The sequence below is a fragment of the Triturus cristatus genome, chromosome 6, assembly GCF_964204655.1.
Source record: "Triturus cristatus chromosome 6, aTriCri1.1, whole genome shotgun sequence".
Taxonomy (NCBI): domain Eukaryota; kingdom Metazoa; phylum Chordata; class Amphibia; order Caudata; family Salamandridae; genus Triturus; species Triturus cristatus.
This window is the reverse complement of record NC_140589.1, coordinates 529190383-529212329: the sequence shown is the minus strand read 5'-3', so window position 1 is coordinate 529212329 and position 21947 is coordinate 529190383. Positions and strand designations below refer to the sequence as shown.

Sequence of the window (21947 nt, the reverse complement as noted above, 5' to 3'; positions counted from 1 at the left end):
TGCACTGTGCTTGAGAAATCTATTGCTTTTAATATAAACTTAAAAGGGACTTACATCCTACCTCCTCTCTTTCCTGGCTTCTCATTAGTTCCTATGCGAGCCACTCACTTTTCCACCATTTCTATTGGCTGTAGCATATTTTCCTGCATTTACCAATGCTTGTTCCGCTTCTGCTTTTCTTATCAGTTTCCCAAAGCTGAAATACTGTTAACATCTGTTTAGGTGGAACGATTTTTTCATAAAGTTTTGCCTCTTTTTGCTTTTTACTCATGCAGCATATTTATGTAACAATTTATCACCAAGACAGATTAAGTGATTTGAATAGAATCACAGGATGGGGCGCTGCCAAGACTCGAACCAGGATCCCCAGCTATTGAGTCAGCATCTCTGGGCACTGTGTCACATCCTCTCCCCTTCCATGGTATCTCTCAGGGAGTTCTTTCCTTCTCCCAGACGATGATTGATAAAAACAGCTCCTTTGCTTGCACATTGGTTTACTGAACAAGTCCATCATAAATTTGATTATTTATGCTTTTCGTGCAAGGGCTTGGACGTGGGAGACTTAGTCCTACCGATTCTGATGGATGCATAAAAGCACCAGTAAGTCAAGCGGGAACTATAAATACTGGAATAAACTTTGAACATGAATCACAGGCAGTGTTGGCAGTGTTGGGACAGAAAGCCTTCTGCATGACTCTGGAGAGGGTGCTTCCCCACCCTATGTTGATCTCCTGGCAAGTCACTGGAAATTTACTGTAGATTTTCTCATGGCTACCTCAGTAAACATGAAAGTCACAGGTGTCCAACATGGTGCTTCCCATTTACATGGACTGATACCCTAGAGTTTGGCTCTGAGGTCAGGGGGACATGCAAAGTACACCCCACTTTTACAGAAAGGAAGTGGCAACTGCGCTCTCTGCCCAGGATGAGGTAGACTGGTAGCATTAACCAATTCTTAGATGTATGTGTACCCATTGTACCCCTTAGGAGGGGTTGCCTACCAATTTCCTCCTGCGAAAGCCTGTGCAGTCTCCCTTACCTGGTTTCCTTGTTTCTCTGTCATGCTTAGGGATATGTGCTTTAAGAGTGAGTGTGTCGCTGACTGAGGATTGATTGGTGAGGCATTCTGTTTAATGTAAGCCAAGCTTGTATCTGTTCTGCTGGACATTCCATCTTCCCATGCCCCTTCCTAGTTCTTGTAGTGGCTTGGTGGGTTGATGAAGGAACTAACCCTTCTCTCTGCTTAGCTCAGGCTTTCCTCCTGCTGAGTGATGGTCACAGCCTCCTGGTCTGGAGTTAATTAACATTAATTCCTGGCGATAGCACAGAGAGTTACCAAGAGATGTGGAGGAGGTAAAAAAGCTGTCCGTGTGCACTGATCATGCAATAAACATGCAGGAAATTTTGCTACAGGATGGGAGGGACCGCCAGGTTTTAAAAGTAGCACAATAACTGATTGGTTCAGCCTGTCCATCAGGGAATAATAAATGTGTAGCCTCATCGGCTAGTGGTCTGATCAATGCTGTACTCCTTTTCTGACCGACCACACACAAGGTGGCTGAGTAAGCAGAGATTCAGGAAGATCCCTTGGATTATTAATTCACTTGCCAGATTTAAGAACAGATTCTAGAATTGGTAAGGTATCTCAGTGTTAGATTGACTGTGGACAGAAATTTAACAGACTGACCAAAGACACCGGGCTTCAGCTGATCAGGTGGCATCCCAGCAGCAAATTAGCTATCTGTGAGGATTGTAGAGGTGGTTGGTGTTTTGAAGCACACTCAAGGAGATTCTAGGTGGGTGCTCAAGAAATGGAGCTTGCTGCACATCAACAGTGAGGAAAACGGGAGCCCACAGCTTTGTCTTTGCTTGTACAGAACTAGTAGCATGCATGAATCGTTCTCCTGGGTACCCTGCTATTAGAAACTCTAAACTGTGATCAGTGTGCGCTGTGGTACAAACCCTATCCCATTTTCTGTTATCTGAGGGTAAATGAGTGTACTGCCACCGTTACCTTCCACTAACCTCTCACAGTTAACCCAGTGGCTACTGGAGTAGTGGCACTTCACTAACTGTGCCAACACACTAGGCATCCCTACCGAGACCCCTGACACCACCAAGGTGGTTTACGTTCCAAGGAAGGGTGGGCAAGTCCAGTGTTTTAGGTGGATGTACAGTGGGCGCACCAGAAACATTTGACTTCATAATCTACCGCTGAGGCGAAATCACTGCAAAACAAGTATTGGAAACAGTGCTCTAGCTATGAAGAGCAATGTTGTGCGTATTGCACTCTTAACTGTTTTTTAGAGTGGTTAGCATCTATAATCCTGTTTGGAGTCAGTATTCTGGACAAGAGAGTCATGGAGACTTCTGGTCTTCACTGTATTCCTTACCTGTATATGTAGCATATTTTTCTAGTGTGCATTAAAGTACTTTTGTTTTCTATAGTGAAGCACTGCATGGATATTGGCCTTAATGGCTGGTATTACAGAGTAAGCTGTCCTAGGAATGTCTAAACCACCTCACCTCTTTGAGTAAGCATTGGGCTGCTCTGACTCGCTACCTTGAGAGAGTCAAGTGCTGGAGAGTAGTAGTTGGTTATCCAGTTTGGGATCTAGTAGTACTGTGGCCCAAGAACACCAGTGATGAATGACTCCAGTTCTTGCAATTAGAGCCCAGTAACCCTTAACTGCCCTGGTACCCCAGGAAACCAGTCATCACAGACAGGAAGAGGAAAAACAAGGTGATACCGGCAGATCGTGTCTTTCACCAATAAGATGTGTTGTGTGTTTAGCTGTTAAAGACCTGGAACTGAAAGCAGGTGATTGACAGTGCTCTAGAGGTGAAAACGCATACAATTATCTTGAACCAACAGCCAATCAAATATTTGAATTTTGTTTCTTCTCTCTCTCTCTCTCTCATACTATTAGGTACACATTGTTGTGACTTCAACATCTGTGAAGACGTATGTTGACTGTGGTGAAGTAATGGAGAAGCCGATTAAGGCAGCTGGCAACATAAGCACAGATGGATCTGAAGTACTTGGAAAACTCATGAGAGGGGACAAAAGATCAGCCCAGGTAAATATAATTTTAATGTTTTTTTGTTTATTTCTAGCAATTTTGGCTTGAGTATGGAAAGTAGTACTACAGGATATTCATTGCCCTATTCTCTATTGTGAATTGGTACCAAAACATTCGCCTCTCTATTATCAACATTTTAAGAGGAGATTCTTTCTATTTGTACTAATTGTAAATGAACATTCTCTGAACATTACCATTTTAGTTAGTTTAGTGCACTACTTTACAAGCTCCAAAATGCGAATCGAATAGGCATTACAACGTCAATAAACTCATCATCAATATCATCCCTTGTGGTATCATCACGTGTAGTCACCACCGGCCTGGGCTGCCAAGTAGTGAGAAACAGGAAAAACAACATTGCTCCAGTCACAAGAGCAGGTCATTAAACCCTCTTGACCCTGGGCATGCAAGGAAGGAGAAAGAGGGAGATCATTTTATGAGCCAGACCTGGCTGCTATTTTACTATCCTGGAGGACAGTGAGGGTAATAGCTGCAGGGATTTGTGGCTTTCTAGATTCTAGTCTCAGCTGGAACTGCCTTTCATTTTGCCCACACATGCCTTTAAAAAAAGTGGCTGCCTGGCAGTAAGAATACCTCATTCGCCAGTCGCAGGAACTTTTGGCACACTGACATAGAACACATCCTGTATTTGCATATTTATTCATGGTAAGGCGTATCAGCAAAGACTACAGGTTCCATTCTAAATTTTAGTTTATGACTACTATCTCAACTTCACAGTCCAGCTATGCCTTAATTATTTTCTTCCTCAATTTTCTAAATTGACACTATCTTCTCACTAGGATAGCTGTATCTAAAATTGAAGTTTGAAAGTAAAAGCCCTGTTCCCCTTGACTGATTGACAAGAAGTGTAACATTATCAATCTTAGGTGCATTCATATGTGTTTGCAATTATTTGCAAAATTTGTCTTGGGCCAATTTTTTAGCCATCAACAAAATTCTCATTCAATGTAAAGTGAAATACAGCCGCTACTGAATCCTTAAAACGCACTCTTTAATTTAGATGTAATAGTTGCCATAAAACTGTTTTAAATAAGAACATAGCATAACAATTTGAAGCATTCTAAGATACATTCTCCAAATGCCCAAAAAGAAAAATACACTGCAATTCAATAATTTATTGAAACAATATCAACAAAAGGACCTTCTTCAATACAAGATGCATTCACTACTAGAATATCACTACTAAATATATGTCACTAACGGTCTGGCCCCAATTTATGAAAAATATGTCTCTTTATGCAAATTGTTTATCACTCTGTTAATAACAAAACCATGTCACTTTTTGTAATTTATCTATCTTCTTGAAATGTTGTTCACCCTTATCTGCCCCAATCAAAACCTGAGCGAATGCAGGGATTTTAATAAACTATGACAACAATTATATTTTAAACACTTGCTTTACTTATAACTCTACTCAATGTGTGTATTCTATCCAGGACTACTGGAATTTAATTAACTAAATTGACTAGGTGGTGCTATCTTATCACATTTCTTAATGTAATAGTTATTGTCATTTTGGGCAACCAAATATCGGTGTTAGGCATGGCCGCTGGAATTGTGAGATTCCACGGCCACTGCTTTTTCAGCATAGTTATGGATCTGCCACAACCGCCACATAATTCATCATCTGCTGCTTAATCTGCAGATTAAAAAAAAATCGTGTTCAAACAGATCAAAAGTTGCTAAAACATGGCCATGTGGGTTCACATGCATTGGAAGGCCCATGGCAAAGTTAAGTGGTCATCTTTTGGTTGCTTTTTTGTATTTAATTGTAAAAGTGGTACTAAGAAAGTGAAATCTTTGACCAGACAGTATTACCATGTGTAAGCATGACAAAATAGTGTAGTAATAGTATCAAAAAATGTGATCCATTATGCTGCATAATTTGCCTTTTGTTGCCACATAATTTGTTGCTTCTCTGATGCATAATTCCAGTGGAGCTGGTGTTAGGATCTAGACCATATACCAATACTGTCCATGCAAAAATAAATGTAGCAAAATAGTGCACATTTACAAGATGGTGCTGCGTACCAACTTCAGAAGGAGCCAGTGTTCCAAGTGTTCACTTTGTAATTCAGCACCTAAATGCTTTGGCGATGATGCCCCCAGCAAATTTGATTCATGTATAATTCACAGACACGTAGATTCAAAGTAACTTATCTGAAAAACTATTCTGAAAGCCTGGTTTTACCCAAAGCTCTACTAAGGTTGTTCTTCTGTGGGTTTTCTGAAAACTTGCTAAGGAGAAAGAACAGATAGGTTAGGGGTAAATCCACGATTTGAATTTAAAATCTCATGGGATCATTTAAAGATGTATTTGTTGTTAGGTTGGGCAACCTAACTTTTAAAACCAATGTACTCTGGTATATCCTGCAGATGTGGAGAACTAGCCTCTTTGTGTCAGGCCTTTACCAACATGCCTATGGTGTTAAATGTGTTGTTCTGATAACATGATGCTTGATTACAATTCTTCGGTTCCTTTATCCCACAGTTCCAGCTCCAGATGTTTGACATTGTGTGTACTGTTGGCTGGACCAGTCGAGACAAATGCTGTGATATTCCTTCTATGGTAAGTGCAAGGTTATTTGGCTACGCTATTCAGCCATTTTAATATTTAGGTATACTAAGGGATATTTCACATATTTAGATTCTCTATCATGTTGGTGTGCTTGGCATAAGATGATAAATGAGATAGAAGGCTTTAGACCAAAAACAATTATTCCATTAAAGATTAGAAAAGGTCCAAGCCACAACCGTCTTTGCAAAATCCCTTAAATTCAACATGTAAAAGGCATGTGGAGACACTCAAACTTAATCCTATAAAAAATAAGTGGAGAAAAATCAATTAAAGTTCTGTCATACTTGATCAGGTAGTTACACCTTACTAAGAATGGAGAAGGAAAAATCTAGGGCTGTGTTAGATTGTTGGGACCATTCATTGGTATCCTCATGAATCCTTAAAATTCAGAAATTCACTCATTTTGTAGGAGCAAACCTATGGGAGACAACAACAGGATGTAACTGAGCACAGTAAATGAAAGGAACTGATGATGAAGTTCACAAATACATATACGTTTTAAGACAAATCATTAATCAGTGTTGTGGAAAACCAGGGTAAAAGGAAAGGCAAGAAAATTAAACAATATGCAGCCCCGTAGTTCGTGTGATGATAAGAGAATCGGACACGAGCAAAGTCTAAATTTTGTCTTGTTAATCAGTGCAGAAGGTGCATCAATCTGAGAACGGCATGAGACCCATAGTGGTATTTGACCACAGAAGGCTGCATGTGCAATCCTGAGCGGCCATGCCCACCTGAATAAACTTGGTCTAGGCCACCACAGGGGTAAACCCTATTCAAGTCAAGGGTTTACAAAAATTGGGAGGCAAATCGTACTACATGCAAGTATATACGGATACAGTATTAGTTTTGTTCTAATTGCATTGTTTGGTCATATCCTTACTAAGTGAAGTGACTATATGCACTTAACAATACATTTATTGAACATTGTACAAAGGATTTATAACTGGTTTAATCAAACCTATTAGGACAATGTTGCATTAATCATGGCCAATAGCAATTCCTCTGGGCCACATTCTGGCCAAACCTGTAATTCAAGTTTTCATATAGACTCATATTTATTCCCCAAAAATATTCTTTCATGTAGTATCTGAAAGAATTTTGCAGGGAAAAAAGTTGAACTGAGCATATCATGTTTCAATGTGAGTAAACCATTCTCAGAAATGTCTGAACTCAAAATGTGGAGGTAAAACAGCTTAGCACTGCCACTGAGTGGTGCAAATTTGGTGTTTTCCTGGGTGGTTGTAATTTTCAGTATTCCTATGAGACTCGAAATGAGAACCTGAGTGTTTTAAGCACCTCTATTTCTGGAGCAAGGGGGATTGTCTCTGCCGCATGTGGTTAAAGGCTGATTCACAAAGTGTGTGAGATTCAGACCGGAGAATTATGTCCTAAGACGGATCCGAATAATTGATCAAGACCCCCCTCCTAACTCAAAATTATGATTCAATGCCTAAACTCACAGCTTCCTCACTAAATAATGCCCACACTTACTTTTAACTGATAACACCAGTGACAGCTGCCACAGCTGCCTCATTCCACATCTCGAGCCCAGGTATCAGGAGTAGGGCAAGAGGGTCTTTGAGCTTTTCCACTAAAATTATAGCAACGGTGTCTTTATGCCCCCCCAAGAAAAAAAAGCTGATAACCCAAATTCAGATGTCGAGCCTTTCCCTAAATATGAAAGATAACAATATACTACAAATGTCAAGATTCCTTTATGGGCTCCAAAGTCAAAATCAAAACCTTTTCCCTCTTGTTCCATTCCTTCTGTGGAGTGGGGTCTTACTAGTTCCTGACAATGACCCTCAAATACAATCCCGCTGAAGCTGATGCTGAAATGTTGCAGGTCATGAAAGTTCTCTGTGGCAAGTTTATATAGAGAAAACATTAAGGGAAGGACATAAGGTGCAAGGACACATGCCTTGGAATTATCTGAGCCAATTAACTGTGAGCATCACACAGCCAAGAGTGCTCCTAAAAGAATCCGAATTTAAACCTGCTAGACAAAGCCTCCCCTTCTTGTTTATCTACACTTAGACCATTTCAAAGAAACAAAAACATCTAGTGCGCCCAAGACAATTTGTATTTGGACCAATACAACCTCGTCTCTTAAAAATTATGCCTGGATTGAACAGCAACAGTGGACCCATTCAACACTCCAGAGTGCCTAGAAAGTGACCTGGACGCTATACAAAGTATCATAATAAAATAAACAATTTGTGAATAAAGTAAAGTTAATGTGTGCAGTTTTAGTGTTACATGAAATGTAATAATGATTCAATGTGTTAAACTGGAACATGCTATAATCTAGGGAACCCTTTTTCCATGGACAAGAGTGGGACAACCGCAGTTGTGCAACAGCCGGGGCAAGAAGCCCAAAAACACAAACTGACTTTTTAGCTGCTTTTTTACCTGAATATTTAAAAAAACACAAATAAATGTAATTTAATGCTGTGTGTACGAGACATTTCATTCTATTGAGCGCCGTTTTTTTAAGGCTAAATTTGGCATGCATTTTATGATTTGCATATAGGGCAAGGATTCCAGTGGCACTTAGTAATGACTATGGATGCTCTTGAGGGACAAATGAATTTCCACGTGGACTTTCAAAACTAGACGCCATTTTATATTCTAATCTATGTTTCAAAAATGGTCCAATTGTCATTCATTTTCAGAGGGATGAAGCAAAATGTCCAGCTCTTCCACACTCCTGCACCTGTGCCCAAGACAGCGTGGGACCTCAAGGACCTCCCGGCCCACCAGTAAGTACATGCGATGTAGCGAGAGGGCCTGCGAGAACATGAACACATTGCTAAGATAAAGTTTAATATATTTGCTCCCCGAATAGAAAGTTGTGAACACTGCAGTGTGTGTATGATTTCAAGGTTTGTGCATAATATCAAACAGGTCTACAGTCACAAATGAGGGGAGCCTACTTTCCAAGCAGATATAGCTATGCGATTGTTTTATAGGTGTCATTATACTGTGGAAAGTAAATTTTCATGACTTATATAGTCCAAAACTTATCATGGTAATACTTTTAGCTCTTTAAGTTGAAGGTACAATGCAAAGTTAGTAAACCTGGTAATCCTGAGGCATAGCATATTATCCAGCCACACAGGCACCTTGACAGGCACTGCTCACTGTTAATTCCAGAAGAGATGTTAGCATTTTTCCTCATAGTGTAGAATAAACTGGGTGGGCGGAAAACATAAGTTCTCTGCTGTGTTTATAGAACTGACATTTGATTTTGCACCCAGAATCACCCTTAATGCCCCCTCCCTTGGCAGTGATGAGAAGCACCTGGGATTAGGAAGTACTTCTGAGTATTTTGCCTTTTAATCACGCATTTCAACAAAATCAACACTATTTTGTGGTTTTATTTCCAACACGTCACAGATTGGGTCCTCATGAGAATCAGCATGTAGCCTAATGCCATCCGATTAGCAGATATTTAACAACGCGCTTAACAGTCACCTAAATGTATGTAGGTCTTTGAAAAGCCACTTAATTTGGACATTGTTAATGCATTATTTCTGTCTGTTTTTTTAGGGAGGCCCAGGAAGCAAAGGTCCCAGGGGAGATAGAGGCAACGATGGCCTTCGTGTGAGTATCTATTTCTCCTGCTTAGTATTTTGGGGCTGTACTAGTCTAGGACTATTAATATATCATGTGGTCTATGCATGAATATCATTATTTATAGCATGAACGTACTTAATTCTTAGGGTGTATCTTATGCTTGCTGCACAGATTCAAAAGGACGGGGTTATAAAGTGAAAAAAACACTTTCAGTTTAGGGAAAAGGTAAATGATGCTTAGTGTGAATTTTGTGATGTCAAAATTTGCACCAGTACAGGGGTAAAAATACAAGAGTAGTAATAATGGCTTTGGGTTAGGGTTCTATAAAAGTGCGATTTCAGTGATAACGGGACATGGGACATCGCACATTCTGAAATTCTGAAAACCCCTGGTATTGCCACTACAGCTGCTGATGTTATTATAGGGTTTACATCAGACAGTGAGGGTTTTAGAACACTAAGGGAAACAAGTGTCTACCCCCCATGTTTGTGTGCGTGTGTGCATGTACATACATATGTATGTGGTATGTGCTACCTTTCTTTAGGGGCCAACCAGCATTTCTCTTTAAACAGACCTCCCTCGCTAACAATCCCTAACAATAGGTGTTCTAGAATGTTCCTTTTAGTGTTTACAAACATATGGTGACATCATTCGCATCCTGGATGGCCCCTTTAAAGGGATAAGAAGCCCAGCATTTGTTGTTGCCTTGCACCTTTACACTCTACGGTGCAGTGTACACAAGCTCCAAAAGTCATGAATAAGAGAGGCCTAATTTCCATTGAAAAAATTCCTCATAAACCCATTGCCATTTTCTCAATCAATTCAGTGTATTTCATTGGTTTGTTTTTCCTTCATTGTTTTTGTTTTTTCATTCATATAGCAAACAGTTTTAATCGTTCAGTTATCCAATTTACATTAAGTCAATGCGTGTTTTGCAATACCCTATAATCTGCTCTTAATAATTCCTGATGATTAGAATTGCTAAAAAATGTCAACTGTTCACAAAGATCACATTCACATTCTTTTTCGTGTTACTCGTGGAAATACACAAAGACGGTATCACGAAAACCCTACAGAGTGCATGTACAATTACTTGTGTAATTTTGATAAGTCTCAAATTGCAAAGAGAGGAATTTGCAAATATCACTTGAGGAAGCACTCTTCAGGTGCATTTACACAAAATATAATGATATTGGTTAATGCTTTGGCCTAAAAGCCCCCTTCATTCTTAGTTTGTGGGGTTGAGCACAGCCATCGGTCTCCCTAAGACTTAACGTCTGTTTGTGCTCATGTTTAATAGGGGCAATTACATGCAACACAAAAGTTATTTCAAAAGGTGTTGATCCAATGTGGTAAATTCTTAATTTGTGTGTAGTTCTGAAAATTTCTATCCTAAGCGGATCTCAGTCCTGGTGCATCTTATAATCAACTGTTTTGAGGGGGTGGGTGGGAAGGACAGCAAGGCTGTATTTCAAGATTGACTTTGTGTGAACATGAGCCTATGGTATAGATGATTAGTATACAAGTGCTTAGTAACACAGCTGTGAAGCTGTGAAGCCTGGAGTACTAGACACAGGGCACATACCAAAGTCTTCTAAACCTTACTGAGCATTTGTCTTTTTTCTTTCAATTTCAGGGCCCAATGGGACCTCGTGGTGAGCTAGGGCCTGCAGGTCCCCAGGGACCCCCAGGCCCACAGGGACCTAACGGACTGTCTATACCCGGAGAGCCAGTAAGTTTACATTAATGTGGTATTTATGGTGGAATGAGTGTGTAACTAAACCTTTCTGTGACGGAAGGATCATGCTGCAAGGGTTTTTGGGATGGAAAGTCATATAAACATAAGAGTGTGATTCAGTAGCGCACCGCGATCTATTGTAAACAAAGCAAATGTTATGTCTTTAGTGGTTTATAGCTGCCCAAACCTCTCCGCCAAGGACATAAACTTGCATGTTCTCAATTGGCACAATATTCAATTTCATGCAACTACCATCAGAACTGGAAGTATGGTAATTAACGTAAAGGTTCCAAGTGCACTGATCATGCTCACCAGGTGTGTTCCATTTCCAATGTACAGCATGTAGCAGATCCTTCTTGGTTATCAGCTTTTTCTACTTTTTGCCATGTTATTGAGACTTGGTACAGTATACCCCTCCTCTTGAATGTCTGCACATATCTCAACAATTAGAGGGAACCTCCGAAGTGCTCTAAAGCTCATTGGAGGCAGAAGGTCTGCTGCGGTGAAGGGATCAAGCTATGCAGATTCTATAGTAGAACATATCGGGAGCAATTCTTGTTGTGATAAAACTTGTCGCTTGTGGTAAACAGGTATAACTTCTCTAGGTGGGAAGCTGTAGTGCGTAGAGAGCAGGAAAATGACGTGTCTTTGGTCCTGAACGAAGGTACTTTAACGACAGTCAGTTACAGTACTTTGAAACCAGCCTCTCTTTCAAGAAACAATCATCATGCTCTCACAGCAGGATTGGACATTTATGGAGAAAAAAAAGCAACTGAACCACTTGTGTGACACTTTGCTCCATACAAGTTCTCACACAAAGAGCAGAGAAAGGAGAACGAGTGTCATTCCTTTATCTCCATAGTCCGTGTTCCCTCCCCTTGGCACATATTTTCCTATTGAGAGATGAAAAGTTAAAGACGGGCGAAAGTGAGGTCGACGGTTTATCAGTGTGGGCACTTTTTCTTGATTTCAAAATTCATGGAATTCGGCAAATTATAGCCCACTACTTCCCAAATGGAGCCATTCTTTTTTTTCGATTTTGGGATTATGTTTTCTGCTGAAGGACACATGTGGGCCATTTTAGACAAAGTGATTGCCCAAAACAGAGGACAATGAGAATGCGCAAAGACCAGGATACTAGAAACAGGTATAGAGCAGTGGGCATTAGATTAGCCCAACAAGTTCCGAGGGTAGGATATGTGCCAGCGGTCTCTAACCTTTCAATCGTATGCAGACTTTCACACCAGCTGACGGGAGCCTTATGCTTCTCTCCCTGAAGAAAGATTGCATATACTTGGGTGCCAATTGAGGACATTATCTCACTGTCGCAGCAAGATATAGGAGCCAAAATTCTAATATACGCATGAAAATTAGGTCCTGCAACAAACATTTTTTTAAAAGCATGTTATTCCCAAAGGGCGGCAAGTGTTTCTGGGTTTCTAAGTCTAATACACATGATCCTCTATTGCTATAGGAAATAGATATGGTGGTGGTTTCTGAGAGTTCTTATGTAGGTTGTGTTTAAGTTCATTTACATTTTGCTGCACTCTAAGGCTTTTCTCCGTTAATATTTCTCTTGTGCCAAGCTTGTTGCTTACAGCTCTTTTATAATGTACCGTTTTTATAATATGATATTTAATAAGAATTTAACTGCAAAAAGTGTAAGCGTATCACTATAAAATGTTCAATTAAGGACAGAAGGCTCCTGGGCATTCCAGTACTAACCACTTCTTGAATGATCGATTGTAGGGACGCCAAGGGGTAAAAGGTGATGCCGGAGAACCAGGCCTGCCAGGTCGAATGGTAAGGACTTTGTGCTTTGTTTCTATTCAGCATTTTCAAATGTGGGCTGTAAAAAGGAGATCTAGACATCAAAGAAACCACCAGATTAAGACAAGGCTTGCATTATCTTTTCAAGACTGTGCGAATACACAGATGCTTAAGCGATAGATGGTGGTAGGTGTGTGTACGCACACAACTCACACCAGATGATATAAAATACACCAATACATTGATCGTATGTTGGGTAGAAAACATGTGCATAGTCAGGGATATTGATATGGGGCAATGTAACTAGAACTTTGTTTGTTTCCTGACAATTTCCTAGTTCTCCTGGTAATGTTACTCATCTAAATATTTACACATATGGAAAGCCACAAACTATAAGCATTTTTGGTCACCTTCTTAAGTCACACAAGAGTGCAGCGTCTTGTACTTCATCCTGAAACTTGCCTGTACAAGCACCAAACAAGCGCAGACTCACTAGAGCAATGTAACACAATACAAAACATAACTAATGTTTTTTGCATGTCTTATTTTATGACCCATGGAATTGTGTATGTGTTTCTTTTGTCCGCTGATTCGATTTCCCTGTATTGCTTGCGTATCCCCTCCAACGTGGGCCATGGAAGCACAGCAGGAGGTGTGCAGAGCAGACATGGAAGGAAGGGAAGATAGAAAATCAGCCGCTTTCCCCACCTTGCAAGTTGTGTCTCAGGTCGTCACTGCCATCCCTCTGCAAGCGCTTTTAAATAATGGAGCAGGCATAGCAGTTAAGAAACATGAAAAACTCCCCCCCCCCTCAGTCAGGTATTGCAGCATTTAGGGAACCCATAGCCATGGATTGACATTCCCTGCGCCAGTGTGCCGCCTCTTTATAGCATCACTACGCCAGAGAGATGCCACTTGCTTACAGTTTGACTGCACCAGTGTAATACCATCTTCCTACTGTCTCACTGCACTTGCGCTGTACCACCTCCCTCTCTCCTACTGCACCACTGGGATACTCGCTCCTCACAATCTCTTTGATGGGTAGAGGTGTGGTGCAGCGGCCAGGGTGGCTGACTCCGGCGCACTGGGCTCACAGTTCGATCCCCGGCGGCAGCTCAGCCCAGCACCACGTGACTCTGGGCAATAGCTCGCTTAATCTCCCCGGCAGCCCCCAGCTCCTTGAGACCCTTAGGGGTGATTAGTTTGCACTTTACAAATACCGGGTTACTATAATCGCAAGAGGCCACCTCCTAATAGTGGCCCTGCACAAATGTAATGCCACCTCCCTGCTGTCTCACCGGACTGGTGGGGTGCAACTTCCCAACCGTCTCACTGTACTGGTGGGGTACCACCTTCCGACTTTCTCAATGCACCGGCAGGATGCCACCTCATTACAGTTGGGATACCACCTCCCTGCAGTCTCACGGCACCTAAGCAAAGATTCAATTTTCTTCTGGCGTGATGCCACACTACTGAACACATTGAAAGGTCATAATCTGTGGAAAAAGTACCACCCGGGCACAAAAAGCATTTACTTATAGGTCACGCAGTGTGCAGCATGGCTGCACTGTAATTTACACTAACACCTTTCTGACTTCAGACCTGATGCCTGAATAGCTGGACCACACGCTAGTCTACATATCAGTGCGCTTTGAAGACTGGTCTAGTCTACATATCAGTGTGTTTTGAGAGGTGAAATTCAGTCTACGTATTAATGTGTTTTAGGTGAACTCTTTGTTGACATGAGTAGAATGCAATTTATCTCACTGTTGTCTATTTGTTTTTTGCAGGGGAGCCCTGGAGTAACTGGACCACCAGGTGCAATGGGACCACCAGGAAGTAGGGTGAGGTTTTCTGACACATCACACCACCGTACATTTGGTTTGAAACAACTGGATCATTTTAAGAGTATTTCTCCTATCACGTCACACAGTCTACTGCTATTAACCCACAAATGTTATACAATACACATTCATTCTTTGTGGACACATTTAAAACAAATGTAATATAACATCCATGGCAATACAACATCAAAGAGATGACACAATTAATGTAGCTGTAATTCTGCATTATCAGGGCAGGGATGGAACAAGATTACTATTTTATTCCGAATGAGCGATCTTAGCTCAGTGAACCAGTGCCTTCAATACTGAAAGCAACATCCCATTGACTATAATGTGGTATCATTTTTGATGCATTGCCTGGGAGTCTAACTATAACAAGTGAAAAGGAGTTGATCTACTCTACCCAATTGCTTCCACCTTACAGCTAGTGCAGAATGAGCTGTGATTAGGGATTGAGGAATGCTTCCTGTATCCTATACATGCTTTGGAATATCTGAGATAGACCAATTACGAGAAATTAGCAGTGGTTGGCATGTAGGCAGAGTAGGGAGCAGGCAAATGTGGTGTTGGTTCATGCATGCATGCAAGGTGAGTGGTGTGTGTAAATAAAAAGAAAAAACACTTATCCTGCTTGCTGCACGGCCTCCGGCATCTTCCTCGCTCTGTTCTCCAGTAAATTCTCTTCAGCAATCCTGAGGCTGCTACCATGCTGGTAACCACTATGAGAGAAGCACCAGGATTGGAGGGACCAGCCTCTCTCAAAAGCGTGGGCAGCCCTTTGCTTTCTCTAACCCAGCTGTTTTACAGCTGGGTTAGATGAGTTTAAAATGTGCATGTCTGGCTGGCCGTAGCAAGATGGCCACCCGAAAATACATGCACACTTTATGCTGAAGTGCACAGCTCCCAGCTGCCACTCAGCAGCAATAGCCCCTCCCCGTCCAAAAACTCAGTTCAGTGCGGGATGGTGGAAAATAAAATGGTAACAAACTAACTATATTACCATTTTATTTTTCATCCTGGCGGGCATTTTGGGTAGTGGGGTGACACTCCTCCGTCCTAATGGAGGACTCGCTCCTGCAAGAAAGAGAGAAAAGCATGAGAGAGAGGGAGAGACACAGACAGACTGAGAGAGAAATTGAGAGATTATCAGACGGATGTTGTGGGAGCTATTTACAAAAGTATTTTGGAGGGTGTAATGAAGTACTCCTGTTGAACTGCTTTAAGTATTCTTGTATGCCTTTGTGAATTGGCCACAATATTTGTACATGAGGAATATTCAGAGACTATTCATATATATAATTAGTACAAATTAAAAGGACTGTGCTCTGCTTGCAGTTTTACTCATGAGGAGTTGATTCAGGGTTGATTCACCAATGCTTGTAAGAGTATGTAAAAGAGTACTTCTGTAGTACTACTTTCCACAGTCATAAATGCCTTTGTGAATCAGCTCCTAAGATGGATGGATCGATGGATGGATGGATGGATGGATGGATGGATGGATGGATGGATGGATAGATGGATAGATGGATAGATGGATAGATGGATAGATGGATAGATCGATAGATATCAGCAAAAGATTCTGAAGATTTGAGAGAGAGATGTATAGGGATCGAGGGAGGTACAGCATTAATGAACTCTTTAATAGATCTGCTCCGAAATGCCAATTTTTAAATCCTGTCTCAGATACAAAGAAATAAGTATAATTTTCTTTCAAATATTAAAAAACCGGCCGATGTTCATCACGCTGCGTTCCACTACACACCAGAAACTGCGAGCAAGTGTTTCCTCTCTCCGGTTCTGAGTGAACCTGGCTCTGCCCTAATCACCCACAGACTGGCTTTTCTGCTGTTATAAAACAGCCCTCTTTGCAGTTTTCAAAGGCCGTGCAAGGTGTGCCTTTCATCCTGCACGATCCTGTAATATCTGGGGTTCAATTTGATGTAATTATTTGAGTAACCTGTATATGATCTACTTCTTGTTTTCTCAAGGTCTGCTTAGGTTTATTCTCTCTTAGTGATGTGGAGAGAAGGGACATACCTAAGAAAGGCAGGAGCAAAATGTGAAATACTATCTTCCCAGCTTAGAGTATGTATACACCATGCTTTGGCAAGAGTTCGGCCGCAGCCAGTTACTTCTTCTTTGGCATGGCTTCACGAAGAGCACTTGCAGATGTTTGGATGCATTTCTCTATAGTAACTTCACACCCTTCTCCATTGACACAAGTTCTCTTCTGTACAATGTTTATGTTCAGTTGCAGTTTGTGGTGTTGTTCTCATTAGGCAAACGGGTGGTAGCGGAAATGAGGCGAGGCACAGTGGCCAATTTAGGGGCAGGGGCGACCAAATTCAGGAACTCCAGTAGGGCGAGTACTGAGTAACATAATTTAAAAGCGGAGGGTAAACTTCAATGAGTAACATAAATTATAGAAGAAAGTACAAGGAGGAAACAAGTTCACATTGACGAGGTTTAGAGGAACACAAGGCCTCTGTCACTGAACCCACAAACCAGGTAGGAGAGAGTTAATGGCAGGGAGAATCCTGAATGCATTTTTCAGATGTAGAGTGATCACAGCCTATTTGTACAAATATTGGAGCATATACCACCTGAGAGGCTGAGGCTCACGCAAGCGGGACAGATTAGCAATGCTGTGAAGGCATTATGCTTCTGTCTCTGGTTTACCCTGGGAAAAGTGGGGCCTCGTTCAGGGTAGTTAGTATGATTGACACAAGACTGGTGAGAGTAGACCAGTAAGAGTTGGTGGTGGATACCCTGTTTTTGTGTGATTTGAATTGTGTACTCATGCATTAGACTTTAATGGTGTTGGCCTGTGACATGTAACAGTATCGTAGTGGAGAAGTGGAGACTTTACTGTAACAATCAGTAGGGATGCAATCTGGTAATGATGCAGGTGAGGGGTGTATGTTTCCTTTGTCTGTTATCTGCATTACATGCATGAAGATTGCATTCACTCCAATGAGTCAACTCCACTAAGAATTCCAGTTTTCTCTATAGATTTTTAGGGAATATGCTGCACTGGTTAAGGTTGTGGACAAGAGGGTTGGGCCTGGCAGAGCAGTTAGTATAACATAGTCAAATGGCTGCATTAAGAAGTGGAATATTTTGATTAGAATGAGGCTGATGTTGCAAAAGAAAGAGAGGAAAAACGTTGTAATAATAAATACTTGCAGATAACAGTATGGCAGTGATAGCAGAAAATAATGAAAGTAAAATGATCGCTAGGTTGGAGTGTATGAGATCTGGAGGCTGTGGAGCATCCTGTAAAACAAGGAGGCCTGAACCGAACTGGGCCACTATCATTGGGCACGTGAAGAGAGAAGAACAGGTGCTGAAGCTAGAGCATGATATGACTTTAGTGAGATCAGGGGTAAGGCTCGTCTCATGTAAAAAGAATAACACCCACTGTGGGACAGAAGATAGGGATGCCTGCTGAAATAACAGGTTCCGGCTGGATCAGAAGGCTGACAAACGTAGCAGTTGGGTCTTGTGTCAGCGCACTGTGAAGATCAAGAATATATTTAGGGTTTGGGCCATATCACAACATTACGGAGATACCGTAAATGGATAAATGGCGATGTTATGAACAGATAAAATACACACCTGTGGAACCTAATCTGTCATCTTTGATCCCTCTGAGGACATCTTCGATGGTTCAGTACCAAGTCCCATATGATCCACCAGCCATTCTTGTCTATACTGGCAGTTTTTCCAACCCTTCCTTTTAACTATTTGCGGATGAGTGACACATGTTTTTTTATTTCTTCTTTTCTTTTATTTATGTTTATTTATGTTTGATGAGTGTTACTCATCAGTACGGTATTTAGTAGCCACCACACTGCCTTATACTTATCCCCACAGAAATTCCTTACCTACCAGTATGGTTACTTCTTTTGCACTATGTGTCTTACTCACCTCTGTTCTCTAACAAAGAAAACTTCAACTTAGCGATTAACTGAAATTCATTTCTTTCCTTTTATTTATTTCTCAGCATATTGTAAAGCATAATGTAACAATATGCGACTACTCTTTATTAATGAAAAATCTTTTACACACCATATTTTCTCATAAATCAATTGTGAATGTTACCTTTAGTTCATCAAGTCCATTATCAGCTGTCCTCTCCCCAAGTCAAAGGTATTTTACTGCAATCATTCTCTATCATCTCTCTCATGTTTTGCTTCTGTGTTCTTTGCAAATTCCATCACTTTGCTACTTTAAGCACTCCTTGCCAAAGTAGCAATGTAGCTTCATCTTCTGTTAATGATATTTCCTTTATTGTTGTCCGTTCTCATGATTTACATTCTCATGATCTTTCTTTACTTAACTCATGTATGTGCGTTTCCACAGTTGATCTTCTCACACTCCCCTTTGCTGGTACACTGCTCTTTGTGTAGTTCACTACATCTCTGCCCAGTTGGAAAGACATACCCAACAGATGGTAGTGTAGAACAAAGAAAACAACACTGATTGTTGTAACATGACGGAGGCAGTTATGTCCTGGAAAAGCAATATTTTGCAGAGCAAGACGAACATCTGCTAAGGGTTTAGTCATATCGACATTTAACAGAATCAAAGTGCAGGTAGAAGCTTATGGGAATTTAGAGGGAGGCAAGGGTAGCAGTGAGAATATGATTGCAACAAAATTAAGTTATCGTTTGAAGAATACAAGAGGATTGACCTATTGGCTTTGCCAATGCTTGTCATGAAAATGTGAAAAGTACAGTCTGCCTTATTCGCTTGTTCTTTGCATGACATGTTCTGTTGGTTTCCAGTCTGTTTCTAGCAGAGTGTGATGGCTAGTGTGTAAGTGGTGTCAGTAGGTTTGGAATGTTCCTCTATGAAGGGTATGACACGGCTGTAGGTAATGGGTAAGTGCTAGTCTGTGAGGGATGTCAAAGCGCCACGAGGAATATAAGTGTTTTCAGTTGTGTAGAATTGTTACTTTGGGGGTATAAAAACGCTTTCTTTTGTTAGTGTGTGACAGCTGTCTGTGAGGGGGTGTGAGAGTGCCCTCAGTAGTTTGTGACTTTTACTCTGAGATGTGCGATGGCTGTTGGAAGTGTGAGGATTCTAGTCTGACGGATGTAACAGAGTAGCCTGTTGTGTAAAATCGCTACTTGTTGAGTATTGTGAAAGTGATGTCTGTAGTGTGATTCTGCTTCTGTGAGGGATGTGAAAATGTGGTGTGAAGGTGTGCAGCAGTTGTCTGTAGTGTGAGACTGCTGCTAGATGAGTGGTATGAAAATGCTCTTGTGGCATTGCTAGCTTTTGAGACGTGTGGATACTGTAGATGGTTTGAAACTCCCAATGTGTGAGTGGCGCGAAAGTGCTGTTGGTAGGGCGTGACTGCTACACTGAGAGATGTGAGTGTTGTTGACATTCCTAGACTGCTAGCCTGAGAGGGCTGTTCTCTGATGGGTTTGAGGGTACTGGCGATAGTATCAGTCAATGGGATTTAGAATCCTTGACCGCCTAACTCTAGATACCCCAAATCCTTATCCTGATCAGCATAGCCGGCAACATTCTCCAATGTCCAATGTTTCAACTTTATCCAGTGACGGCTCCTCCGCTAAGGCGAAGGAGCGTCGCCCTACTGCTCTGTGAGCAGATCAAAATGGAAAACTAAAATGATAATAATGCAATGTTATTATCATTTTATTTTCCCGTCCTTGTTTACATTTTAGGTGCGGGTGGGGCTGAGCTGTCACAGGAGCAGGGGGAGGAGTGGTGAGCACTCAGACCAATCATGACACTGCTGTCATGCTGGTGACAGCAGCGTCGTGATTGGCTAGGGGAGTCTGGGAGCCTGTGTGCTTCCTGCTTCCTACTCCTGGAGTCCACTGAAGAGGACCGAGAGGCGGTGGCATAAGAGATTTTTTTTTTCATGCCCTGCTACTCCTGTTAAGTAGCAGCCACCACTGACTTTAGCAACTTCCACAGGGCGCTAACGCACGCCAACGTGAAGTCTCACATATATCCTGAGAGCTTTATCTGGGAAGGCAACTTCAATGCACTTTTCCCCACATTGACCTGTCAATGTGTCTAACGACACACCTGAATCTGCCTCAAATAGAGCACCTTATTAGGAGAGGGGGGTAAACTCAGTACCCAAGACGTCACTGGCATCTCAAATGAGACAGCAGCCATAAAATATACCTGTTTTCTGCAGAGATGTAACACATGTTGAGACATTCTCTGCGTTGTTTATTATAATGCTTTTTTTTTTTTTAAACAAAAAGGAAAACCGTGTTCCTAAAAGAAGAAAGACAGGAGCAGCATCTGATAACAAGTCAGCTGCACAGAGGTTTAAATACAAGCGCCGCGTTTTACATATAGCATGGCAGAAATAATTGCCGTTTGTGCTAAAATATAGGCATTTCATATTGGCACTTTAATAGCTGTTGCGTGATGGGGCTCAGAGAGGGCGGAGGGCGGTTAGGACTGCGACGTCCCTGGTACGCCGCCTGCAGCCCTTCGCTCTCTCCCTTATACCCGTTGTGCTGATGCACTTAAAAGGCGTTTTTGTGTAAAGCTTCTCCAGCTGCACGCCAAAATGATGATTCTCACGCCCGCGCAGCTCCAGAGACAAAGAAGGAGCGCCAAAGAGTGAGCGGACGGTGAGCTGCTGGCACTCTGTGGCGGTAGCACTTAGTCACTGGTGGAAGGCAGTATTCACTGTGCCACATAATAGGTATTCACCCACCACTACACAACTGCGGAACGAGTGGTGCACCGAGGCGTGATGTGAATTCCTCACTTAAATAAACCATGTGATCCTGGCAAAACCATTGGATTATTCTGTGCCTCTGTTTCCCTATCTGCCAACATGAACTATCTGCCTAAAAGCAGACTGAACATAGACATTGTTTAATATACTCCACACCTGGAGAGTATTCTGCACCTTAAAAGGAGCACGGGACTTGTCTGGAACTTCCCTTCTATCTCTTAAGGATAGTGGAAGACCCCGTGGGATCAATGATTCCTTTTAAATAATCGAGGTTCCTGTATTGAATAAATCTGAGGATGCCAAGTACACTCACAGGCGTGAATCTCGGAAGAACAAGCAACAGAGGGGACTGGGTCATGGAGCCGGATTAGTCACAGAGCACCAGACACATACAGTTGTATGGATCCCAGCCCACATCCCAACAGGCATGAGTCAGTGTGCATTTTGCAGCTCCCCATTGCATGCATGGACGGCTGCCCAGCCTGCCACATGTGTGATGCCAGACACTGACGCTGGGCTCCCGCTCTGTTGGAGCCATGGCCATGGATCAAAGTTCTCTGAGTCAGGGTCAATGTGCTCGTGCTAC

At 41.8% G+C, this 21947-nt stretch overlaps 1 protein-coding gene across 2 annotated transcripts in view; it reads left to right on the top strand.

The window, feature by feature from the left end:
- Positions 1-21947, top strand: part of COL12A1 (collagen type XII alpha 1 chain) — a 344609-nt gene that overhangs the window by 298579 nt on the left and 24083 nt on the right. For both annotated transcript variants that reach the window (XM_085610958.1, XM_085610959.1), the window contains exons 52-58: positions 2931-3080; positions 5596-5673; positions 8361-8447; positions 9238-9291; positions 10901-10996; positions 12752-12805; positions 14563-14616. In XM_085610958.1, the coding sequence (XP_085467084.1) occupies positions 2931-3080; positions 5596-5673; positions 8361-8447; positions 9238-9291; positions 10901-10996; positions 12752-12805; positions 14563-14616 (573 nt within the window). The remainder of the gene's footprint in view (positions 1-2930; positions 3081-5595; positions 5674-8360; positions 8448-9237; positions 9292-10900; positions 10997-12751; positions 12806-14562; positions 14617-21947) is intronic.